This window comes from Globicephala melas, chromosome 10, assembly GCF_963455315.2.
Source record: "Globicephala melas chromosome 10, mGloMel1.2, whole genome shotgun sequence".
NCBI classification, from domain to species: domain Eukaryota; kingdom Metazoa; phylum Chordata; class Mammalia; order Artiodactyla; family Delphinidae; genus Globicephala; species Globicephala melas.
In genome coordinates, this window is record NC_083323.1 from 3,429,127 (window position 1) to 3,454,256 (window position 25,130).

A 25,130-nucleotide genomic window follows, 5' to 3' on the forward strand; every position below is an offset into this window, starting at 1 on the left:
CTGGAAACACAAACATACACGTGTGCACACGCACCCAGCTATGACCATGCACACGTGTGTACACGAATGCACACAGACACATCTGGAAGCACAGGCGTGCACGATGTTCACACATAGGGTCACACACACGTGCACACACATGCACAGGCACACATGGAGATCCCTCGAGAAGGCCAGCATGGAGACGGGGCCCCTCGCCTGCGGGACTCCGGCCAACGAGCACCCCATCCACCACCAGAAAAGGCCGGGGTTCTGGACACACACGGGGGCGGGACTCAGGCTGGGCCCAGGGTCCTCCCACCGACAGCGGAAAATCCCTGATGTGTGTAGGGGAGTCCCTGTACCAGGGGAAGGTCCCTGGCCTCAGCCATCCCGTCCTGGAGACCCACGTGGCAGCTGCTGGGGCTGGTTTGACCCCTCAGAGGCCCCGCTCACATCAGCAGCATCTGTCTGCCTCCCATCCCCGCCCCTGACGCTTGCAGCCAGGACGGAGTTTTGTGCTCACTCCATGCAGCCCAAACGTTCCCCCAGACTGCAGTCCCACTAGGTGGGTCGGGTCTCTGCCGCGGGGGCTCTGCTGGGCGCCCGCACTGGGAAGCAGGTTTGGATCAGCAGGCACCACGCGCCACTCTCTCCCTCCTTCTGTAGTTTCCAAATTCCAGTTAATGAGCGACCCGCCTAGCGCCTGGAGGGCAATAGACACTTGGCTTACGAAAGAGAATGCAGGGTCCACTTTCACGGCGAGGCCGGGTTGAGGTCTGTCTGGCACGCGTTGGGCTCGGCTGTCTCGCATGGTCGGTTGATTGAACCCCAGCAATTAGGCAGCCGGGGCTCTAATTATCCTCTGCTTTGCGCTGCATCTGCCATCCCAGACCTTAAAGTTCTGGGCAAACGTGTGTTAGCCTCCACGTCCCATTTTACAGATGAGTACACTGGGGGCCAGAGAAGCTACTTGGCTCTCCCAGGGTCAGGGAGGGCAGGGCTGTGTCTGAGGCCGAGACACACCTGTAGCAGCCTGTCCCTTGGGGCTTCCCATCAGTAACACGGGGTCGTGATGGGGCCCTGCTTCCAGGCAGTTGCCGTAAAACGTTGTGCAAATATGAAGATGAAAGTATAAAACGGGTGTGAGATGTTTCTTAAATCATCGAGCCTCAAAAGGAGACCAGAGCACACAGTGGCTATTTTAACAGCTGACTAATGTCTCCGGCAAAGGGGCCTGCGACATCCCGCTGCAGTTTTACTGCTGAACGACGCGTGAACGTGAACGGCAGAGGGTGCTCATCAGAGGCCCCCACCGGCCTGGAAAGGGAAGGGAGAGGGTTCACACGGTCCCAGGGGCCGCCGGGGCTGTGGTCCTCACGGCGATGACAGTGGCACTTGGCTGGGGCACAGCGAAGATGTTGCTTGGGCTCCAGTGGGGGCAGGAGGGCCCCAGAGACCCATTCACCCTGCTTTTCTCTGCAGCATCGGTGGGACCGGAGGGTGGTCGGCCAAGGGCTGTGAGCTGCTGTCCCGAAACCGGACCCACGTCACCTGCCAGTGCAGCCACGCGACTAGCTCGGCCGTGCTCATGGACGTCTCCCGGCGTGAGGTGGGCACCGCCCCCAGGGCAACCCCTGCCCAGCTGGCAAGTGTGTCCTGGCCCCCAAGCCCGCTCTTCTGTGAGCTGCGTCTTTCCTGCTAAGGGCTTTGAACAAACTGAAGCCACAATTAAAAACTGTGCTTCAGGAGGACTGGGCAGAATCTGTTAGGATTTCCGCAACAGAACCCCCTTAGAAGAGTTTTCAAAGAGCCCAGGTTGTACATTAGAAACGGTTCTGGCAGTCCAGAACCTCAGAGAGGAAACCCCTGGAATGCACACCTCACTTCAAAACAGGGTTCTCAGCAGTCTGTTAGGTGATGCTGTTTCTGCTGCGCTTTGAATTTTAAGGAAGAAAAGAGACGGCTGGCGGGAACAAAGGGAGTGTCTCTCTTAAGTGCTGCACACACTGGCCCCAAAGGACAAAGGAGGCTCGGTCAGGAGCCCCGAGCGGCAGCGGGACAGCTCGTGTTTAGCCTCCAGTGTTTTCGGTGGCCTCTGTGGGCCTCCAGGGAGGCAGGGGGGCCCAAGCAGGGCAGGGTCAGCCTGGCAGCGTTGTGTCCTGATGTCAGGAGCCACACCGAGGCCTGGGAGACCTCACCCTGTTTTCAGGCTGGGATGTGTCCCGGGCGGCCACACCATTGTCCCTCCCAGGACTTCCCGGTATGCAGTGGCCCAAGTTTCTGTCACATTCTTGGGAGGGTGAGTCAGCCACTAGTTGCTGCTGCTGGGTTAGGGTGACAAGAGCAGAGAGTGTGCTGGGAGCCCAAGACAGAAAGCTCCCATGGGCAGGGGCTCCAGGTCCCAGCCTGAAGGGGGTTAATTATTAGTGCTCTTTGTCAGTGGAGGGGCGGATTTGGGGGTCCTCTCATGGCCAGGAAGCTGGGCAGCACCAGGAGGGGACTCGCGGGCAAAGGAAGCAGAAGTTCAGGTAGAAGAAATTAAACCAGAGCAGGAATCAGGGCTCCCACGCCCCAGGGGCCTCAAAACCAGAGGCTCTAAATAGCGCCCCAGCTCGGGGAGTAAGTGCGGCTGCAGCTCCCAGCCTCTCTGAGATCCCTGAGCACTCAGTCCCCCCACCCATCCCGCTCAGGCCTGGCTCCCCGAGTTCCCCGGGCAGCCCCGGCTCACAGCTCTGTGCAAGTTCAGAACGGTGCTTTCTGGAAGTTACCAGAGAACCGGAGCTGCCTGCTCCCCAAATGCTGAACCTCCGTCGGGTGCCAGGTCCTGGGCGAGTGTCCTATTTTGCAAAAAAAAGCACAGGAGACAACTGTGGTTTCCTGCAGCTGTGGCATCTCTGCCTTTTGTGTGAGCTGAGGCTCTGTTTGAAGGTCTCTCAGCTCAGAATTTGGGCGGACAGGCCCCACACCTGCCGGACAGCAGGAGTTAGGCGTGAGGTTTTTTGTTTTTCAGTTTTTTTTTCTTGTGGCAAAATACACGTAACAGAAAAGTCACCGTCTCAGCCGTGTTTCACTGTGCAGGTCAGGGGCATCGTGTGCGTCCACGGTGTTCGCAGCCGTCACCGCCGGCCTCCGCAGAACTTTGTCGCCCGAAGCCGTTCATTTGGTTTTTGCTCGCGGTCTTTGCACCCCCCTGAGAGCCACATTGTGGTCACGCTGGTTCCTGCCCGCAGTGATAATATGTGAATGTGTCTTGATTGTGCAAAAGCTCCATCCGAGCCGTGGCCCTTACGTGTTCTCCCGCCTCTAACCACCCCGCCCGCAGCACGGAGAGGTCCTGCCCCTGAAGATCGTCACCTACGCCGCCGTGTCCTTGTCGCTGGCCGCCCTGCTGGCGGCCTTCGTGCTCCTGGCGCTGGTGCAGACGCTCCGCTCCAACCTGCACGGCATCCACAAGAACCTCATCGGGGCGCTCTTCTTCTCCCAGCTGGTCTTCGTCATCGGGATCGCCCAGACAGAAAACCCGGTGAGGCCCCGGCCCCTCCCCTCCCTCCACGGCCGCCCGTGGGGCCCCGTGGGAGCGCACGCTGTCCGACCTTCCACCGAGGCCGGAGGAGTCGTCCGGGCGGAGTGTCTGTTGCTGGTTCCGTCCAGCGGGTGGGAAGTTGGGAACCCAGGCCGAGCCTGTGGGCTCACTGCTTTGTGCCTGGTGGGACTCTCCCTCCAAGGGCATCCTCGGGAGCCGGGGGCTCCGTACGCCTCAACTCTTACTTTCCTGGCCCAGGCGCTAGTGATTTCATCAGAAATTACATTTGTGAAACCCAAGAGTCCTGGGAGCTGTCACTTGAGCCTGGAGCTGCCCCTGTCGCGCAGCGTCTCCCAGGCCTGCACTTGCTGGGGAGTCATGGCCACGTTTTCTGTGAAAGCCCGGGTGTTTCCCCAGAGGGGGAGAGAGAAGTCCAGGACAGGCCCAGAACTCAGGGACGTGTTGGTGGCGGCGGGTCGGCAGGGTTGACGCGAGAAGGGAGCTCGAGACTCGTGGAGGAGAGGACGGGGTTACATACGGAGTGTCTTGCTCAAGCCATCCCAGGGCACGTGGGCTCCTGGGGTATCACGTGGGCTCGTGGGGTGTTATATAGGCTTCTGGAAGTTATCGTTAGGTGATTAGATTATATAGCTGATACGATGACCTCACAGAAAAAATCCTAACCAATCTACAGACGCATTACAAGAAATAATGAAAGAGTTTAGCGAGGTGCGTGGCTATCAGAGGAGATCGATGTATATCATCAGTTGTTCCTGCCCACCAGCCACCGTGTGTTTAAAATGTAACTTACGAAGGAGTGGCTGGAAACGACTGCAGGAGAGACCCCGGCAGAGGCTGGTAGTTTGGCTTTGAAGGAGGAGAGGATGAGGCCCTGGTTGAAGCCAGAGCGGGGCTGGGGCGGGGTTAGGGTTAAGCGGGAGGCGTCTGTAGGATGGGAGAGACCTGAGCCCGAGTGATTCCAGGGGGAGGAGGGAGAAGGGGTGGCTGGTGGCTGGGGCGAGGTCCCCGGGGGGGTGGGACAGGGATCGGCCCTGGAGGGGGAGACGGCGGCATGGCCAAGATCACTGGGGAGAGAAAAGCAAGAGGAAGGAGGGAGGTTTGTGGCTTGGTCCCCGGCTGGTTGCAAGTGGTTTTTCATTTTTACAAAAGGGGTTTTCAGACTACAAGGGTCACAGCACGTTGATGGGGGTGAGGGCAGCATAGGCTCTGTGCCCAAGGCTTTACATGCACCCTCTGGCTTGTTGAAACATCCCTGGGGCCCCGGGAGGTGGCAGCATCCCTGCTCACAGGTGAGGAACCCAGGGCCAGCAAGATTGAGTGACCTGGCCCAGGGCAGACACTTCACTGTGTGCGTGTGAGTTCATTGTTCATCGCTAGATGGTGATCCTGATGGCCCTGGGCAGACGTGAGGCCAGCTGACCACATCACATGTGCATATGTAGTGACTCCAGGAAGTTCCCAGGTTACTACTCCCACCTAATGCCGATCTCTCCACGGTGAGGGTTGTGCCCTTCCTTTCTCGGTGGACTGTTCCAGCTGCCGCATGCTGTTAACAGAGCTGACATTTCTTCATTCCTCACGCAGTGAGGACCATTGATCGTCACTGTATTAAGTCTACCACAGACCCAGGCCCTAGAAGCGCTCTCATCTCTGCCCACGGAGACACTCCAGACACAGACTCGGATGGTGGTACAGGGGTGTCAGGTGCCAGAATGGCCCCCCGGTGGCTGGTGGGGGAGCTGTGCCTGGCCAGAGAAGGGCTGAGCAGGACCGTCCATTCACCGTCCAGCGGGAGGGGCCAGGATCGGAAGGGGACAGGTCGGGGGTCTGGTCATCCAGAGCTTGACGGGCTGGCCGAGCAGCGCCATCTGTGTTTTGCAGGCAGCGTTGTTCCATGGGGAGCCGTGACCGGGTCTGCGTTTTAGGAAGAGGACCCTGGTGACAGGGAAGATGTGTCGGAAGGGCAGAGATCGGAGGTCAGAGAGGCAGCCAGGATGGCGTCTTCCTAGGTCTGGTGGGTGGAGCGAGGCCAGGACAGCGGCAGGAGGAGAAGGACAGGAGTCGGGACCAGGTGGGCGCGGAGGGAGGGGAAGGAGGGGGGCGTGAAGCTACGAGTCTCCAGGAGGGGGGCCGCCAGGAGAGGTGGAAGCAGACAAGAGTGGCAGGTCTGGGTGAGGCTGGACACACCCATCCCCTGCGGGCTGAGGCGAGTGCAGAGCTGAGCTGGGGAGGCCGCCCGCACGTGAAGAGGACGCGTGTCTGTGGGAATGGACAGCCGGAGAGGGACACGTGGAGTAGAGACCCGGATGGCATTTCTGGCTCGCCGGCCAGGGCCCCTTGCAGCCTGGAGCTCTCCCTCCTCAGTTAGTGCAGGCAGGGGGCCCCTCCGGAGGCTGGCGCTGGGGAGAGAGGCGGGGCATCCAGGCAGACAACCTTGAGAGGTTTGCGTGATGACCTTGGCGGCTCAGCAGCGTGGACACGGGGAGCCCCGGGCCTGGCCAGGGGGACGGACCGTGAGCGAGTGTCGGGCTCCCAGGGCAGGCGGGGCGCTGGAGAGGCTGGGCCGCCCCTCTGCACCCGCCGGGCTCAGCGCCCCTCCCCTGCCTGCATGTCCTGGGGGGTAGGGGCTGTGTGACTCAGTGCAGAACCCTTCAAGGTGCCTCTGAGTGGTCTGAACAGAGGGACGGAGAGCCGGTGACAGGCCACTCCTTGCAACTAAACGCCGCGTGACAAATGTGCAGAGGCAGTCCCTCACTGGTTTCAAGCACTGACTCATCGCCGCCTGCAAGGAGAGCTCTGCAGCCTCCATGCGCTGGTGAGCAGGAAGAGAGGGAGGAGGAATGCCGTGCACATAATTCTGGGGCTTTGGCACCGCGCCTGGGTTTGATGGGTGTTCTGTAAACTCACAGTCCCATCTCTGGGTGAGGTTTTTCATCTCCCAGATCACTGGCAGGTTGAAATGATTTATTGTGCATTAGTGTTTGTTCTGTTTCTGGAAAAGGTGGTACCTTCGGTGCCGAAGTCCCTGCATGTACGGCCCCATTACATTTTAGAATGTCAATTTCTGACACTTTTTTTTTTTTTTCCAAAGGTGGTTTTGTGGGTTTACTTTTCACATTATTTAAGGCAACACGCCAGCCTCCTCACCCTTCTTCCTTCTGCTGAGACAACGGTGCTTTGCACAGGGGCGGCTGGGGCTTGGCGTGGGGTACCCCAGCCCCAGGCTCCCCCTCCGCGGCCAGGCTGACCGCTTTGCCCGTTGCTAAGTGCGGACCCCCGTTTCCTGTCCAGCATCTGAGGCAGAGGGCATGTCTGCTTGAGTTCCTGCTTTGTGCTGTATTGGGCAAATATTAATGCTAACATGGTTCCCTCCTGCATCTCCGGGGCTTTGTTTCTGGAGAGAACTCGGCCCGTCAAGGTGGTCTTAGCCGCAGGTGGCACTTGTGTTCCCAGCAAGCCTGGGCTCTGGGGCGCTCCCGCGGGTGCGCTGCCCTGGGACTGAGCGGAGGCCTCTGCACGAGTCAGGCGCTGGCCCTCTGTCTCCTACGCTCCTGTCTGTCGGGGTGTGGGTGTCGGCTCAGGCACTGAGAGCCCGGGAGGTCGGGCTGCCACGATAGCAGCCAGGATTGGACAGGATGTTTCAGGGTGCGGCCCCGCCGTGGGCGTGGCCAGGGGCTTTCTCCTCCCCCTCTCCATGTCCTCTCTCTCCTCCCCTGCCAGTCCAGCTTCCTGGGACCTGGAGGGGAGCCTGCCCGCATCTCCCAGCAGGTGGACCTTGGGAATCCTGGATGGGCAGCCAGCCCCTCTCAGGAGGACCCGGTGAGGCTGCTCTGGGCCAAGGTGGAGGTCTTGAAGTTCCATCCCGGAGCACTTGGGACTGGATTTGCACTGACGGCCTCAGGCTGGAAGCCCAGGGTCCCACAGTGTCCCCAGCCCTCCACCACTGCCTTCCTCATGTTCTCGCACCACCTTCGGTGTCCAGGGACTCAGGGCTGGGTCACCAAGGCCCCCAGAGGCCGGGAAGCTGACCCTCAACTGCTCTGTGGAGGTTGACTTTCACTCCCTGGCACTCAGCCACTGGCCAGACACACAGACCCACGGGGACAGAAACAGAACAAACGCTCTCATCCCTGTTTTCTTCCGCGGAAGGTAGAGCCTCCGTTAAATCAGCGCAGGTGCGATGACCTTGTTTTCATATGAGGGCGAGGTCACGAGGCCCGAGGCTCCTCCCTCCCGCTGGCTGCATCCGCTGGACCTCGGAGACCCGCACGAGGGCTGGGGTGGTGGGTGAAGGCCACGGTCACGGTCAGGGGCCACAGCCTGAGCAGCCTGCCTCCATGATATTCTTTTTCTAACTTTAAATGAAATGCCAACATTTAAAAATTTGGAGCTGTGACCTGAAAATACAAATTTCTAGCTTCTAATGAAAACACCAGAGGCTCGGCCAACCTGTCGGCCCTGGGTTATGCTCACCCCTGGCACCGATCCAGGTTGGGGGGTCCCCAGGGCCCCCAGGTGCCTCACTCCGTGTCCTCCGTTCCGCATCAGGAGCCTGAGACGCTTGGGACTGTTGACACTCAGCCGCTCCTGGGTGAATCAAATGGGGAAAAACAACTGACTCGATTTCCTTTTTCAGACCTGCGTGCCCTCACGTTTGCAAAGTGGCCCAACTGGGTGCATCCCCCGCCCCTATCTCCGTGCCATCCGGCCCTCGGTCCGTGGTGCAGGGCCCGCGGGCCGGCGGGCTTCGCTGAGCGGCTGCCTCTCCCCGCAGTTCCTGTGCACGGTGATCGCCATTCTCCTGCACTACGTGTACATGAGCACCTTCGCCTGGACCTTCGTGGAGAGCCTGCACATCCACCGCATGCTGACCGAGGTGCGCAACATCGACGCCGGGCCCATGAGGTTCTACTACGTCGTGGGCTGGGGCATCCCAGCCATCGTCACAGGTGAGGATGCGCAGAGCAGCCCCGCCAGGGGGCCCGGGCTGGGGACCGACCACCACTCGGGGGACCCGCGGGGCACTGCTGATGCAGGAAGCCACGTCAGGTAAACCAGCGCCCCTGGGTGCAGGTGGCGGAGCTCTCTGGCCTCCTCCTGGGCACTCGGCAGAGGAGGGGCACCTGCACCCACATCTGCTCCCACGAGTGTCATCATCAGTGAGGGATGCGTCTCCCGTCAGGTGTGAGCTCCTTGAGACCTGGGCCCAGGCCTGTTCAGGGATTGCCTGTGGCATCTAACAGACAAACGCTCCCTTGTATGCCCGCTTTGTAGATAGATGGATGGGTGGATGGATAGGTGAGTGGATGGATGGATGGAGAGATGGGTGGATGGGTGGGTGGACAGGTGGGTGGGTAGGTAGATGGTTGGATGGAGGATAAATGGATGGATGGTAGATGGATGAACGGACGGATGGTGGATGGGTGGGTAGCTGGGTGGGTGGATGGATCGATGGATGAAAGAATGAGTTAATGAATGAACAGACAGCAGCACTTCTCAGCACACTTTTCACTAAATATGAGGTCAGATTTGCTTCCTATGGGGAAAGATCCCCTCTTGCGTTCACAGAGGGAGAGCGACACCCTCTCTCCTCAGCAGTCCCTGGGTTCCAGGGATCCAGACACGAAGTCCGAGGCCAGAGGCAGTGGGAGAAGGGGCAGATGCCGCCCCAGTGCTCTGCCCAGCAGCCACCCTGGTTTCCATGGTAGCGTCACCAGCTGGTCTCCTGAGGCCACTCTGCTCCCACCCAGTCTGGGCACCGGGCTGTCTCGTTGTGACTCCTCTCCCTGGGCTCCAAGGGACCCTGAATGACCGTTGTCACCTCCATCCAGGGCTGCTGAGGGCGGGCAGTGGGAGCCGCCCTCACCGGCAGCCACCTCCTCTTGACCCAAAGACTGAACACAGCAGACACACTACGTCGCGTGTTTCCATGCTGTTTCTGGTCAGCTTGTGAGAAAGGTGCTAATTCAGGTGGTTCCTGAGCCCCAAAGACCAGGAAGAATGAGGGCTGGGAGCAGCTGGTTTCGGGGGTCCCCCCAGTGCCCATCTACTAAATCCCTGAAGCAAGGACCTGGTCGTGCTTGGACACTCAGGGCACTCATCTTTAATTTCATCTTCAGTCTGCCCAGAGCCTCTATTGTTATTTGGGTTTTTTTTTTAATTAGCAAGTTAATCTCAGAAACCAGAACATCGGATTTTATTTACATCAAATTCTATGAAGAGAAACGAGGAAGTCAGGTCAGGATCATTTGCCAATTTGCTTATTTTACAAAAGGAAAAGTTAAGTTTGCTGTGTGCTTTTCTGTGCCCCAGTAAACTCAGAGTGTGTTTCCTGGTCTGTACCGTACCCTGTTCCATCTCCACCTGTGTGGTCACCTCAGGCAGCCCCTCCCGACGCGGCTGGATGGAGCAGAGCGTCTCCATGGGACCCTGCATGGGGACAGCCCTTGTCTCAGATGTGGGGCCTGACCCAGCCGGGCCTTTGGGATCCGGGGGGCACGGGGGATGGGGGCCTGAGGCCAGCTCCCCATGTGCTTTCCTTAACCCCCACCAAGTCTCAGTTGCCCAAGAATGCGGGAGCATTCGCACACTCCTTCATTCGTTCATTCAGGGCGGGCCTCTTCTGTGCGGGGCTCCGTTCTAGGCCCGGGATCAGAGCAGTGAGTGAGAACGGCAAAGCCTGTGTCTTCCGGGAGTCGTCCGTCCAGGGAAGATGGGCATTAAGTGATGGTGAACGTGACTCTAGGCTCATCCACAAACCCTGCACTGAGGGGTGGGCTCAGAGCCAGGGGACGGGGGAGGATGAGACCTGCTCTCATCTGGGGGTGGGGTGGGGGGCAGGCCAGGAAGGCTTCCTGGAGGAAGCACTCTTTACACTGGAGGGCTCGCAGGAACCAGGCTGCTGTGCTGGGGGGTGTGCCTTCAGGGCTCCGCATGTGCAAGACCTGAGCGGAGGAAGGCTGGTTGGGGACTGACCTGAGGCTGGGCTGGGGCCGAGTGGGGGGTGCCACGCGGTCTGGAGTGTGGCCGTGGCCACGCCACAAAGGGCCTAGAAGGCTGCGGAAATACCTGTGTCCGTCTCCTGAGGGCAGTGGGAAGCCATTGTAGGGTTTTGAGCAGTCGGTGGGGAGACTTGACCCTTTAGGGCTTAAGCAAGGGAGTGTGGCCTGTGGAACAGTCCAGGCCAGGTCCGGGGAGGCCACGGCGCGGAGTGGGCTGCTTCTTTGTCCTAAGCAAGGTCTGTGTTGGAGAAGCCACTCCAGACTTCACCTTGACGGTTCTGTAAGGGCAAGTCCTGCTCTAGCTTGTGACATGGTTAGAAACCATGGCTGTGGCTTAGATAACATAGGAAACTCCTCATTTGCCTAGCACCTTGGAGTGGTGACCCTTCCTGGGGTGTGTGCATGTGCGTATATGTGTGTGTGTGGCGTGTGTGCTCTGTGCACGCACATGAGTGTGGCGTGTGTGGCACGTGCCTGCCCTCAGGTCCTTGCACCTGTGGTCCATGGCCATGTCCTGGCTTCCACGTGGCCCAGCAATCAGGGCATCCCCATCGTGCTTCGTGGCTGGTCCTGGCGGGTCCCATCACCTCCGTCTTCTGTCTCTTTCCCACCTCCGTCAGCAGCCCTGGCCCAGGTGGGCTCCCCACCTCTGGGGTGAATCTGCGAGCAGGTCGTGGCCATGGTGGGCCTGTGACTGGCCTTTGCTGGGAGGGGACCTGGGCCTTTGTCATTTCCCGGCTGTTTATCTCGGGTTCCCCGCCCTTCCCTCTGAGCGCCATGCCGGGGGCCCCGGGTCCTGCCTGGGGTCTGGGAACACCCTGTTGTGGCCACCCCCCCATCAGGGTGGCCCTCACTCTTCTCCTCCCTGTTGTCCAGGACTTGCGGTGGGCCTGGACCCCCAGGGCTACGGAAACCCGGACTTCTGCTGGCTGTCCCTTCGTGACACCCTGATCTGGAGCTTTGCGGGGCCCGTCGGAACCGTGATCGTCGTGAGTGCCGGGGGCTTCTCAGAACCCCTGATTATCAGGGTCGTGGGAGGCCGGGTGCCCCTTGGGTACGCTGGCTTGAAGGGTGTTTGGGGCCGATGGGTTACCAGCTCCGCTGAGCATCTGGGCGGACAGGAAGGGCTGACCTCACGGTGATAAAGCCTTGTCCTCAGACCCGTGGGTGCTGGGATCTGGTCCAGGTCCGCGTCCACCTCCAGCAGGCTCCTGGGCTCTGAGGCCTCGTCCCAGAGGCACCTCCCGAGATGTGGGCTGAAGACCCTCAGAAGCCTTTGGCTTTTGAAGGTCTCTAGTGACAGTACAATGGAGCGGCCACTGGACTTCGGGTTTCTCTGTTTGGTTTGTTTTCAGGTCAACACAGTCATTTTTGTCCTGTCTGCAAAGGTCTCCTGCCAAAGGAAGCGCCATTATTATGAGAGAAAACGGGTCGTGTAAGTTGTTGCCTAACCCGGTCAGTGGGTGGGACCTGACGTGGGGCCAGCCCCACCCGAGACCCCTGCCTGTCCCCATGAAAGTGCCCGTCACCGGACCCGTCCAGGGCGTCATGGCAGCCACGTCAGTGGGGAATCAACAGGCCGCAGTGGGGAGAGGCCAGCCGTGTCTGGACGTGTCTGGGCTGTGCCGAGCGGAGTCTGGATCTCTCGGGGGAGAGCTGGACATCGTGGAGGAAAGCGAGGGAGGCTGACCACAGGGGGACTGGGGCAGGTGGCCGGCTGGGGTGGCAGCCTGAACCAGGGAGGGAGAGATGTTTAGGATGTGGGACCCACGGGGTTTGTGGTGGAGTCACTGAGGGGAGAGGGGGTAGCAGTGACGCCTGGGTGTCCTCGCCTGGACCAGCAGGAGGCGGGGGATGGTGACAGCCGGGTGCGGGGAGGTGCCAGGGCGCCTGGACACTCCCTGGAGTCAGACAGGGTGGGGGTGGGGGATGGAACTTTCTGGGTTGGTGGTGACAGTGATGCCGACACCACAGGAGTGGAGGAGCTCGCCCAGCGAGAGGGTGCAGCGCAGGAGGATGGGGCCCAACAGAGAGGGGGCCTCCCATGTTTTCAGGTTGGGAGAGAGCAGGGGACCCACAGAAAAGCCTTGCGGGAGGCAGGCAGGGCAGCTTCGGGAGAGCTCAAGCCACGAGAGGGTCAGGGGAGGGGAGGACAAGGGTGTCCATCGGGCCCGAGCTGGGGGTCCAGGGAAGGGAGGATGTGTGAGGAGGGGCTGAGGGGCCGCAGAAGGTGCCGGTCCACCCGGCCCACAGGAGAGCAGAGTCTGAAAAGGCCACGGAGGAGCAGAGACCGTGGGCAGGGGACGCGGAGTCGGGGTCCAGCCTGCTCCACCGTCGTCCGCTTCCTCCCCGCCCCAGACCTACCTTTCCCAGCCCTTGCCTCACGTTAGCACACGCAGTTCCCTCCAGCACCCCACGACCCCACCAGGGATGCACGTCACCGTCCGTTCCCCTTCGGCTGGGGAGACCGAGGCAGAGAGCAGGAAGCCCTTGCTAGGAGCCTGCACGGCGGGCCTGACACCTTCTCGCCACGCACCTCCTCCAGGTCCACGTACCTTCCGGGCCGTGCACCAGGCTTCCCGGAGTCGCTGTGGGTGCAGCCCATGTACCAGCCTTGGCTCCTAGTTTCCTATTTACCTGTTTGCTTTTTAACTGCTCCCCACTAAGCTGTCTTTTCCCCTGTGTGAGCCAGGGGCTGCCTCATGGTAGATGCTTCGAAAGGGTGTGGGAAGGAAAGAGGGTGGGGGATGGACGCTGCAGCCATGCCCCTGTCCCGCCCCCGCAGTTCCCTCGTGAGGACGGCCTTCTTCCTGCTGCTGCTCATCAGCGCCACCTGGCTTCTGGGGCTGCTGGCCGTGAACAGCGACGCGCTCACCTTCCGCTACCTCTTTGCCGTCTTCAGCTGCTTACAGGTGGGTGGCTGTCAGAACGATCTGGCGGGGCCCAGGGGTCACCTGTCTGAAATGCCCCAACCCCGAGTGGCCCCGAGAGGGTCCCCGGGGAGATCCTTGACCTGGCGTCCGGGCTGTGTTCTCGCTCTCTGGACACACGGGGCTGCACCGTGGCTGTCCTTCCGGTGTCGGCGCAGTTTGTTAGGGGTTATGGTGAAGCCTCGTGGTCCTGCCACCGAAAAAAAGGCGCCTGTTGCTCCAAAGGCAGCTCTGCCCCGAGCCCTCCCAGGGACCCCCATTCCATGGCCTCCTGTGTGTCTGTCGGGACGCAGTCCTCTGCTCACCCCCTCCCCGGCCAGGATAAATCCCACTGTGTCCCCAGGAGGATGCTGGCCACTTACTGTCCACACCGTGGACCCTGATTAATGATGCAACATTGGGGATCCAGAGGGCCCGGGGGCTGGGGCCTGGGAAGGGGTCCTCCAGGCACCGGGCGTGCGGGCTGCCCTGACCAGGCCCCCGACCTGGAGAAATTGGAAGCCCCCGGGGCAGGGAGGCCGGGCGTGGGCCATGGTGGGCGTCTGCAGCCGCGGCGGCCCTGGGCACCGTCAGCTCCACGTGGCTGAGCTATGCTCCGTGCATCCTCCGGGCAGGCAGGTGGGCGGTGAGGCAGCGGCAGGGCCCTGGCTTCTCTATGGGGGCCAAGCCCGGCGCTGACCTGCCCCCTCCTCTGCAGGGCCTCGCCGTCCTCTTGCTCCACTGCGTGTTCAACAGAGAGGTCCGGAAACACCTGAAGGGTGTGCTCGCTGGGAAGAAGCCGTACCCCGACGACTCAGCCACCACGAGGGCCACCCTGCTGACGGTAGGAGGCTCCCGGGGATGCCAGGGCCTGGACCAGCATCAGACACAGCCCCTTGGTCTCGCGTCCCCCACAAAAGGGGGCATCACAGATCTGTCCCCGGAGTGTGGCATCCAGCCTTCCCTGCAGCCCCGGGAGCGAGCCGAGTCAACGGGGTGTGGTCTGTCCAGCTCACAGCCTCTTCCCCCGCCATGGCCGGCGGGGATCCTGTCTAGAAGCAGGGCCGGTGGGAGCTGCCACCGGGCCGCTGTGCCCTGTTCCCGGCAGGGGCACGGTCAGGGTGCTGCACGGGGGCTTGTGGTGGGGACCGAGCCACCCTCTGCGCCCTGGTGGCCTCTGCTCAGACGATAACCAGCCCCCTTCCCCCAGCGCTCCCTCAACTGCAACAACACGTACGGCGAGGAGCCCGACGTGTTCCGCACGGCCCTGGGCGAGTCCACCGCCTCGCTGGACAGCACCATCAGGTCAGGCCGGGCCGGCGCCCCTGCTGTGGCCGTGGGGGGGAAGCTCTCCGAGCAAACGTGGGCTTTGCCGCCTCCGCCCCGAGCCATGCGCCCTGCTGTTTGAGTCCACGTGTGTTTATCCGTGTGCTCCGGGAGTCTCGTGGCAGAGAACCTTCCAGAGCCCAGTGTGGCTGCCCTGGCACACGCAGAAGGCGCTGGTTGATGGCGGGGGGCCGGTCATGCATCCCCCAGAGCAACAATGCTGAGCCCACCCACCTCTACTCTCTCCAGGGACAAAGGGGGCCAGAAGCTCAGCGTGTCCTCTGGGCCGGCGCGGGGCGGCCACGGGGAGCCAGACGCGTCCTTTGTACCCAGGAGCACCAAGAAGCCCCATGGTACGTGTCCCCTGGGGCGCGGTCTCCCGTCAGCCTGCGCGTCTCCCTCCCGGGGGTCATGGCGAGAGCTTCCTGCTGGCTCTCGGCTGCCCCGTGGGCCCCTCGGTCACCTGAGAACGTACAGCCTTGAAGAGGTGGCCACCGCACACTGGGAGGGTCAGCGGGCACCCAGTGCCCTCCCGTGCCCGGGCCCAGGTGGCTCCAGTCTGCAGGAAGCACCCCGCCCCCCGCCTGAGCCCTGTCCCTCCCGCCTGCCCTGCAGGCCACGACTCGGACTCGGACAGCGAGCTGTCCCTGGATGAGCAGAGTAGCTCTTACGCTTCCTCACGCTCCTCCGACAGCGAGGACGACAGGGTCGCGGCTGAGGACAGATGGGACCCGGCCCAGGGCCCCGTGCACAGCACCCCCAAAGGTGAGTGAGCCCGCTGGCTGCAGAGCGGCCCTCAGCCGTGGCCGCCTGCCCCTGGGACGGGGCTGCGGCGGCAGGAAGGACAGCCCCCAGCTCACCGTCCGCAGAGCACAGGTGACGTCTCAGGGGTCTCTGTGGGACCCTCACAGCCAGGACTCCTAACCCCACTGCTGCAGGGAGCACGACGCTCCCGGGTGTGGGGATGCGGGGGGGGGGGCTTGAGGCTGGGATCCCACCCCAGGACCTTCCCTCTCAGCCTCGGTGTCCCCACCTGGATGGCGCGGCCCTGCCAGGCCTGCGGGTCGGGGACCGTGGGTCAGCGCCGCTCGGGACACGCCCCCGCTGAGCCGAGCAGGCAGCCGCCCTGCATGTTGAGGGTCTGTCTTGTGCCTCAGTGGACTCTGTGGCCAACCACGTCCCAGCCGGCTGGCCTGATGAGAGCCTGGCCGGGAGCGACAGTGAGGGACCGGGCGAGCAGCCCCGCCTGAAGGTGGAGACCAAGGTCAGCGTGGAGCTGCACCTGGACGAGCAGGGCAACCACTGCAGCGAGCGCATCCCGGCCCGGGAGAGTGGGGGCCCCAGGCCCGCGGCCGCACCGCCCAGCCAGCTCCCCGAGCAGAGAAAAGGTGCCGAGGGCCCACTGTCCCTGGAGCTGGGGGCTGGAAAGTCCCTGGTCCTGGGGGAGGCAGGCCCAGGCACGGGGTTCGGGGGTGGGGTCCGTGGGGCACGGGGGTGGTGCCCGGCGGGGCAGGGGTGAGACCCGAGGGGGAGAGGAGTGGCCGAGAGCTCAGCTCTGCATGACAGTCCCTCCCCGAGCCCACTGCATCCAGCAGAGGCAGCCTGATCGTGACCTTCTCGATCCCCCCGACCCCCCCAACCCCACCCCCAGGCATCTTGAAAAACAAAGTCACCTACCCGCCGCCACTGACGGAGAAAATGCTGAAGTCGCGGCTGCGAGAGAAGCTGGCTGAGCGGGAGCAGAGCCCCGCGTCCTCGCGGCCGTCCTCCCTGGCCTCCAGCGACGGTGTCCGCGCCCCCGACGGCGCCATCCCCGCCAAGACGCTGCACCGGGAGCCAGGGCGCGAGCACCTCAACGGGGTGGCCATGAACGTGCGGGCCGGGAGCGCCCAGGCCCATGGCTCCGGCTCTGAGTGAGTAGCCTGGGCCGTGGCGGGAGGGACGGCGGGGATGGCCCCCAGCCAACCTCCCCGTGGTCCCCCGTCTGGAGGACAGGCCCCGAGCACAGAGGCATGCCCAGGCAGAGGCCCGGGGGCTGCGGTGGGCTTCCACCCGGGAGAGGGCCCCTGCTTGGGATCAGGAGGCCGGAGGTGCAGCAGACGCCTGTCAAGGCCCTGTGTCCCGTCCAGCCCTGAAGCTCTAGGACTTGAGACCATGTGGGACCAAACGTTTTATGAGCAGTTTCCTTGGCCCAGGGTCATTACTGCCCCATTTTGTGGTTAAGGAGACTGAGGCTGGGGCGGGGTGGGGGTGGGGGCGCCTGGCCGCAGAGTCGCGGAGCTGGGATCCTGCTCCAGACGTCCCCGGGAGGTGGGGAGAATGGGAGCCAGGTCTTCTAGAACAACCTTCCTAAAACTTAAGAGACTGACTCGGCTTGCTAGCCTTGGTGCTCTGGGCGCCGTCCGAGGCCAGCCCTGGGGAGGACGCTCAGATGGGCCTGGGTCTCCGGGTGGCCCTGGCCGTCGGGGGTACAGGTTGATTGTCCCCTCCCCTGCCTGCCAGTGTCGCTGTGTCCACGCATGAGCTTGCCCTCCGTGGAGCCTCCGGGCACCCCGTCCCCTGAGTGGGGGGTTCTGCCCCATGCCCCCCGAGTGGGGGTCTGCCCCTGCACAACCTCGGACCCAGCCCAGCTGCTGGCTTCACGGGGGGCAGGGGCCGTCCTCGCTGACCCTCCGCCTGCCTGACGGCTTCTTCCCACGCGCAGAGGCAGTAACGAAACTTCACTTTGAACCATCAGGAAACCGTGAAGACAAGCCCATCACCTCCGCCCAGGCCTCTGTGCTGTGTCGTTGTGCTCCTGGACCTTGGAGCCCAGGGGGGTTCCCTGCCCTGTCAGTGAAGCAGGCCCTGGTGGCGGGGGCCCCATGGGGCTGCAGTGGTAGCCCCGTGACTGGCATGACTGAAGGTCCAGACACAAAGCGCTGAGCTGCCCCGGAGGCTTAGGGCCCCTTAGACCCGTGACAAGTGCCAAAGGCCACAGGCACGGGAGGCGTGGACTCCCGGGCCGGCACAGCTCAACCCTCGGACTGCGGGACAGAGCCAAAACCGTGCGCTGGCCTGGCCGGGACAGGGCCCAGCAGGAGAGCTGGCCTTGAGAGGAGCCGCCGGGCCGGCTGGCCAGGACTCAGGGCCGCAGGCAGCTCCCTGCAGTGCAGGCCCGGGGCCAGCAGCTCCGCAGCCCTCTGCAAAGGCAGCCCTTGTCTTGAAGCAGCTCGCTTTCCTTCGTTGCAAAGGTGCAGATACTGCGGTATATTTGTATGGAACTTTGAAAGGGCAAAACCTCTGTATATTTCGCATCTGTACTGACTCTGTCCACACTGGGAGATCCGTGGGACGATCTCTCCCTCCTTCTGGCGTCAGGCAGATTGCACAGCCAGCCTGGAGTCTGGCACGCATCCAGCACTGGTGTCCCAGCAAAGCAGAGGCGGGTAGCGTGTAGGGAGCGCTGCTGGACAGAGGTTCCGGTTCTGCTTCCAGCCCAGAGGCAGGAGTCCGTGGGCATCACACGGGGCCGCCTGGATGTGCAGCACACTTGCATTTGCGATGCCTGCCCCCAGCTCCCGTCTGCCTGGACGGGTGTGGCTCCGAGACAGGGCCTTCTGGGGCTGGACCAGGAGCTCTGCTGAGTGAGTGTGGGATGCAGGTGCACGCGGCCGCGACCGACACACTGGTCATCCCTTGCCCCCTTCGCTGGGGTGGGCCCCACTCTGAGCCCCGCGGGGCCTCCCTGGCCCCCTTCCCGGTCAGCGGTACTGCAGGTGGGGAATTCCTTTGTTCCTCTGCTCCTGTTCTCGGCGGGACTGTAAAATGTTCACACGTTCCTGATTCAGACGGAGGTATGAGGTCTTCCAGGATGTCACATTCCTTCCTGCCAATTTTCTAGCTCTTTTAGAGTCCGAGGAGCTCCAGGCGGGCGGGGGTCTCACCCCCAGAGTCTGACCAATTACTTCATTTTGCTTCAAATGGCCAATTGTGAGAAGGGACAAAGCCTCAGCACACTGTTCAATAGTTACCAAGCTGTTTTTTGGAAACTCACACCAAGGACCGGCTGTGACTCCCTCTGTGGGCAGTCGGCACAGCGTGGCCTGAGGGGCTGTGGAACGGGGCCCAGAATTACTCAGACACGTCTTATTTCAGTGTTTCTTTTGTTCCTCAGTCGGATGCCCAAATAAACGGTCAGCACAGCTGCCTCCAAACACGAGAAACCATAAAATATGATGAAAATCAAGTAAAGTGCAAAGATGTCCATACTGTATTATTTTGATGAAAATGCGAGTATTGTTAGTGGCTGAGAGGAAAACATACCTGATACTCAGGTCTAAGACCACAGGCTTCATACAGAAATGAAATGAGAACCCAAAGCCCTCACACTTGAATGAATTATAAATGTGCCTTAGCAGGGGAGTGGCCTTTTTTCAAGACACAAAAGAATAGTACCTTCAAATGTTTACCATTGAGGAGACATTTTCTAAGTAAAAAAAAAAAAGTGGAAATATTTTTTAGTCTGAACACTTCACTTTCGTATTGTCCCATAGTCTTCTGCAACTGGACTTTGTCCCTTGAGATGTATTTAGTTTTTTCATTTGATCAGAACTGTTAACCAAAAAAACAACTGTCAGTTTTATTAAGACAGGAAAAATGTAAACCTATTTTTGTGACTTAAGACTTTATGAGAGATAGACACTGGAGGTTTTTTTAAACAAATGTGTATTTATTAATGTTCAGAACACTGGAATTGCAACACAAATGAGGAAAGAGTCTACAATAAATTAAGATTTTTTTGAATTTGTACTTTTGCTGTCTGGTTTTCCCCCCACTCCTGCATCCCTGTTGCCGCCCCTTCCTAAGGCAGCCCTGGAAAAGGGACCATGTACAGGATGCCGACAAGCCCGGGGGAGCAGGAGCCATTCCGGAACCTTCTATCCATTTCCTGCTCATCCAGACTCTTGCACCTTGCACTTCAAAATTTTTTCCTGCACCAATCATCTCTCCTGTCCTTCTGGGACGCCAGTGAACACAACTGGTTCCTGAAGCTTTGTTCATCTGTTTTCACTCTTTTTTTCTCTCTGTTCTTCAGGTTAGATCATTTCTAGTGATCAACTTTCAGGTTGACTGATTCTTTCCTCTATCATCTCCATTCTGCTGTTGAGCCTGTCCAGTGATTTTTTTTTTTAAAATACTGTAATTTTAAGTTCTAAAATTTCCATTTGGTTCCTTTTTATTAATTTTATTTCTCTACTGAAGACTTCGAGTTTTCCGTGAATTTCGTGTTTACCTCACAGAGCATGATGATAACAGGAGCTTTAAATTCTCTAGTAATTTGGCATCTGGGTCATCTTGGGGCCGCAAATCTGTTTTCTTTTCTCTCTGTGTTTCCTGGTTCCTTGTGTGTTAGCTAATTTCAAACTGAATCCTTGATTGACATTTTTGAATGTTACGTCATGAGCCTCAGGGTCCTGTTAAAATGTGCTGGCAGATGTCAGTTGTCTGTTTTAGAAGGCGGTCAACCCCATTAGGTTCAGACCACAAGTTCTGTCTCCTTCTGTGGCTGTGACTTTGCTGTGCTGCCTTGGGTCCACTCTGTACACCTGCCACTCAGTTAGTCTAGGACTTGGGCTGGTTTATGTCCGTTCTGCCCTCAGAGCCTTTCATATGCTGCTTTGGGTCTGTTCCAACTCAGGGTGAGCCAGTGCCTGTCAGTATATATGGAAAGCGAGGGGTCCACTCCGCCAGCGCTGTCTCCTCTCTGGGATTTGCCTCACACGCTGTTACTCCTGGCACCCCTTTTCTTGGTTCCTCTATGCAAAAAGATGGGTTTCTTCCAGGGTTCTAGCTGCCTGCACTGCCTCACTTCCACCCACCTGGGGCTACCTTTGGGGAGAATCAGCAGGAGCAAAGAGAAGACAGTGGGAGCGGCTCCCACACACTCCTCAGCCCGCAGGGCTCCCCCTTCCCAGGCCTCTCTTGGAGTCCTTGCCCCAGTGCTGGCCACACAGCTCCAGAGGTTGGGGCCACGCTTAGGTCAAGCCTGGGAGAAAAAAAGAGGAAAACCACCCATGAACGCCCCACCCCCAAAGGCCACTCTCAGGTTCTGCTCCCTCCCCTGTCCCCCTGCTAACATTCACCTGTCAAGAGCGCCTGGTCATGAACGTGATAGAATACCACCATCTCAAGCCAGAAGTGCTGCTTAAGGGGGGGACACATGTGAGGAGAGTAGCCCCCCGCTGAAGGGAGCAGGTGCGTCCGCTGGGCCTGGGTGGCCTCCCGTGGACATAAATAATTGCACTCCACACCAACCTAGCCAAGGCCACTCCAGGACCCGCGGGATCGAGACAGAAACACGGACGTGAACACAGAACATCTGAATGCCGTCCAGGCCACAGAAACATCCAAGCCTCCCCCATCCCAGCTGTAAGAGTAAGCGCTCCCTCACATCGCGGCTGTAGCCTCACTCCAGGCTCCCTCCCTGTAGACACTGGGGGTGCAGGGAGGTCCGGGGCTTGCGAAGGCTTCTGGGGAAATGGGCAACCAAGGCAGCTGGAGCCCAGGAATGTGGGCAGAAGACAGGCCCCGGGGCTTGACCCCGACCCCAGCCCCTCTGCACTCCCCACCTGGAAGTGCAGCCCTGGAGTCTGGGACAGGCCCAGTGGTGTGCCCTGGCCAACAGCTAGGCATTGCCCAGAGGCCTCCCAGAGTCGGTCAGCTGTGCCCCCAGAGAGAAGGTGGTACTGCGGCCCGGAGGCTGCCACGGGCGCAGCCCAGGTGAGGCCTGGTGACCCAGGGGCAGCGGCAGGCTTGTGCTCCCTCCTCCCGCCTCCAGTGGCTGGAGGCCTGGCGTCGGGCTGGCAGGACGCGAAGAGCCGTCCAGAGGCCAGAAGGGCGGCCTCCGCTCTGCTGGCCTGTGTCCATGCCGACTGCCTCCACCCGCCCCTCCTCCCACTGTGGCGGCTCCCCAGACGGGGCCACAGCTCAGCCCTCGGTTCCGCGCAAGAGCCCCAGACCCAGGGCAGGGGGTCCCGGGAAACCTGAGTCCAGGGAGGCTCCACACTGCCCTGGGAGCTGGCAGAACAGAGGCGGTGTCTCAGCCCCGGCTTCCATGCTGGGCTCGGTGTCCCCAGGGGCACTGCTGTCCCGTCCGGTCCCCTCTGCCCAGCACGACGTGGAAAGCACCTGCCGGGCTGTGGTCAGCCTCCCGGCTGGGTCAGGGCAACACCTCCCTGGGCCAGCCCCGCTGGAGCAGCCGCCCAGCCCTCCACCTCCAGCCTACAGGGCCTACCTCTTCATCTGGATCACGGAGATGGTCTTGGAAGCCCCTTGGCGGGGGTGGGAAGTGCCTGCATGTCTGCTCCAGCCCACGCCCCACCCTGGGGACGCGCCCTGCTGGGTGGGGCCTTGGCTAGGAGGGAGCCAGGGGGGTGCCCAGAAACAGGAGGAGGGGGAATGGGAGGGGCTCCAGCTCTGCCTGGAGGGAGGACGCTGAGTGCCCCAGGGCAGGGCGGGGCCGGGACCCTCAGTCCCTACGGAGCTGTGTCCTCCTCCCCACATGGCTTGCCCACTTCCCGGGTCACAGCCCAGATCCAGCCCCCCGCCCCTCACCGGCCCCCACCGCAGAGTGGGCATCTGTGCCGCCGAAGGACTGGGCACCGCTGAGCCGGGGTTGGGGGGAGCGGTGGGCGCAGCTCTCGGTCACCCTGACGCAGGGTCACACTCAGCCGGCTGTAGGGCCCAGCCCACCGCGTGCCCCTGCCCCAGGCTGGCAGGGCCACAGTGCCAGGCTTGAGGCTGGTCCCCCCGGCAGGCGGCAGCCCCTGCGCAGACCCGGGGCAAGTCCCAAGCGTGGTGTCCGTTCCCGGACTCCCATCCTCCTCCCTCGGCCCCAGGTGGCAGAGCCTGGCTGTGCAGGAGGGCGACCACTCAGTGCTCGAGAATGGTCCATCTCGACCCGCTAGAGAACCAAGGGCATCTGGACCCCCTTCTCGTCCAAACCTCCACAGCCCACCTGGTCCTCTCCTGTCCCCTCCCATCTGTACCTCACACCAGCCAGAGAGATCCTTTGCTCAAAACCCTCTCCAGGCCTCCCCTCCTGTCCAGAAGGAAGCCCTGTCCTCACTGTGGCCGCAGGCCCTGCACATTCTGGAGCCCAGGTGCCCGTCACCCACTTCAAGCCCCTCCCTTGTGTGACCTTCCTGGGGGCAGGAGCTCCGTCCTGGGTGACTTGACCCAGGGCTGGCCCTGCAGCTCTGCCCCTCAGCACAAGGGGCTTCTGAGCCTTGGGGGGCCACGTGACCCCCCCCGAGTTACTCCCCATCAGCATAGCACCTGGAAGAATATGCCGCACTGCCTCTGCTCTAGAACCTTCTAACCCACAGGAGACGGGAGCCACACTTCTAGCCTCCACAGGAGCCTGGCTTGGAGCACAAGCAAGGGCTGAGTCTGAGGTCAGTGAGAGGGAGAGCCTGAGGCTCGTCCATCCTGGCACCGGAGCAGGTGGCTGGGCCCCTGAGCAGAGCACCAGGGACCCTGGGGCCCACCGGGAGCCGGGACAGGGCACTAACCCGCGCCAAGGCAGGGAAGCTGGAGGCACTGGGGCACGCAGAAGTGTGCCCTTCCAGGAAGAGCCAACCTCCACCTGACCCAGCTGACCGCGCCCCCGGGAAGGCCTGGTGGAGCGTCTCCAAACCTCCCGCCTCCAAGTCCTGCGGTGGCTCCCCAGCGGGCCTTTCAACTGCTCACGGCAGGACGACGGCCACCCACGATGCCCCCGGCCAAAGCCAGCTCCAAAGGTGCTCTCATCTGCCACTCAGCGCTGCACAAAACACGCACGTGCTCTATGGTGTGTGTTTGTGTCCCGAAGGGCACAGGTTGAAACCCTAGCCCTGATGTGGTGGCAGCCATTGGGTCTTTTTTTTTTTTGCGGTACGCGGGCCTCTCACTGTTGTGGCCTCTCCCGTTGCAGAGCACAGGCTCCGGACGCGCAGGCTCAGCGGCCATGGCTCACGGGCCCAGCCGCTCCGCGGCATGTGGGATCTTCCCGGACCGGGGCACAAACCCGTGTCGCCTACATCGGCAGGCGGACTCCCAACCGCTGCGCCACCAGGGAAGCCCGCCATTGGGTCTTGAGGGTGGGGCCCTCATGAAGCGGACAGGTGTTCTTCAGAGGCCGCAGGGAGCTCCCTGGCAGTCCAGTGGTTAGGATTCAGCACTTTCACGGCCGAAGGCCGGGGTTCGGTCCCTGGTGGGGGAATGGAGATCCCACAAGCTGCGTGGCGCGGCTGGAGGTGGGGCGGTCCCAGAAAAACCCCTGCCCCTTGCACCACGCGAAGATACAGTGAGAAGACGGTCACCGGCCCCCCGTAAGAGGACCCTCCCCCGTCAGAGCCGGCACCTTGACCTCAGACTTCCAGGCTCCACAACCATGAGAAATAAACTTCCCTTGTTTATAAGCTACCCTTCAGCTCTCGACGTGACTGGCCAGGGTGCCTGGCCAGGGTGCCGGGCACTCTGCAGGGGGAGGGGAGGCTCCCGTGCAGCTGCCTGGACTGGGGGCAGGGCCGCCGCCCCTCAGAGTGGCCTCAAGGTCACACTGTCCCCCTCAGATACCCTTGCAGGCTGGGAGTCAGCTCAAGGGCCGTCACACATCCTCTGCCACAGGTGAGGGTGGACACAGCCGTGAATGGAGGCGGAGGAAGGGGGGATCCCATTGCTCTCCCGTGCAGCACACACCCCCGCCTCCCCACACGTGGCTAGTGCCGTGGAGCCCCCGAGACGGCCCACCCAGGCCCCACCCCACTGGAAGCCATCAGAATCCAAACCCCAGACAGAGTTTTTATTGGGTACTGCCCCTGCAGCCCATCCATCCCTCCCCACAGGTCCCCTCGGCATGCCCCCGGACGGGAAGCCCTCTAGGGGGTGCGCAAGAGGAACTCCACCCATGGGGCACTTGGGACAGACCCGCCGGCCAGCAAGCAGGGAGGATGGGCTCTCCCTGGCTCTGAAGCGGCCCTGCCCCCGGCTCCGCTCGTCCACGTCTCCTCCCATGAGCCCCACAGCAGCCGCTCGGCCTCTGTCAGAGCGTGGGTCCCTGGCCCGGGCTGTCACCCCGGCCGATGCTGGAGCCCTCCACGGTCACATCGGGTCTGCTCCTGCCCTTCTGGAGTGTGTAGGCGGATGGCCCCAGGCGCAGGATCTTCCCACTGCCCAGGCACTCGCCCCCTTTGTAGAACACAGCGAACTGCAGAGGAGAGAGGCCGTGTCACCTGCAGTGCGACCCAGCATCCGGGTGCCCACAGTGCAGCCAGGAGCCCGGACCTGGGGCTGGGGAGGGGCAATGCTCTGCCTCCCCATCTTCTGTCCTTGTCCCCGGGGCCC

The 25,130-nt window shown here is 61.5% G+C and overlaps 2 protein-coding genes across 5 annotated transcripts in view; one reads left to right on the plus strand and one right to left on the minus strand.

Annotated features, from left to right (window-relative positions):
• The window catches only part of CELSR1 (cadherin EGF LAG seven-pass G-type receptor 1), a 147,245-nt gene extending 127,684 nt beyond the window's left edge, over positions 1 to 19,561 (plus strand). The window contains exons 23-35 of one of the 2 annotated variants that reach the window (XM_060306423.1): positions 1,465 to 1,591; positions 3,305 to 3,505; positions 8,301 to 8,475; positions 11,404 to 11,516; positions 11,883 to 11,962; positions 13,313 to 13,439; positions 14,155 to 14,280; positions 14,647 to 14,741; positions 15,012 to 15,115; positions 15,378 to 15,527; positions 15,920 to 16,150; positions 16,414 to 16,675; positions 17,467 to 19,561. In XM_060306423.1, coding sequence (XP_060162406.1) covers positions 1,465 to 1,591; positions 3,305 to 3,505; positions 8,301 to 8,475; positions 11,404 to 11,516; positions 11,883 to 11,962; positions 13,313 to 13,439; positions 14,155 to 14,280; positions 14,647 to 14,741; positions 15,012 to 15,115; positions 15,378 to 15,527; positions 15,920 to 16,150; positions 16,414 to 16,675; positions 17,467 to 17,491 — 1,816 coding nt within the window. In that variant the 3' untranslated portion in view covers positions 17,492 to 19,561. Of the gene's footprint in view, positions 1 to 1,464; positions 1,592 to 3,304; positions 3,506 to 8,300; positions 8,476 to 11,403; positions 11,517 to 11,882; positions 11,963 to 13,312; positions 13,440 to 14,154; positions 14,281 to 14,646; positions 14,742 to 15,011; positions 15,116 to 15,377; positions 16,151 to 16,413; positions 16,676 to 17,466 lie in introns of those variants that run through there. The other variant, XM_070046478.1, reaches the window with a different exon arrangement.
• Positions 9,706 to 25,130, minus strand: part of TRMU (tRNA mitochondrial 2-thiouridylase) — a 38,906-nt gene continuing 23,481 nt past the window's right edge. For all 3 annotated transcript variants that reach the window (XM_070046479.1, XM_030855615.2, XM_030855619.2), the window contains one exon: positions 9,706 to 24,993. In XM_070046479.1, the coding sequence (XP_069902580.1) occupies positions 24,857 to 24,993 (137 nt within the window). In that variant the 3' untranslated portion in view covers positions 9,706 to 24,856. The remainder of the gene's footprint in view (positions 24,994 to 25,130) is intronic.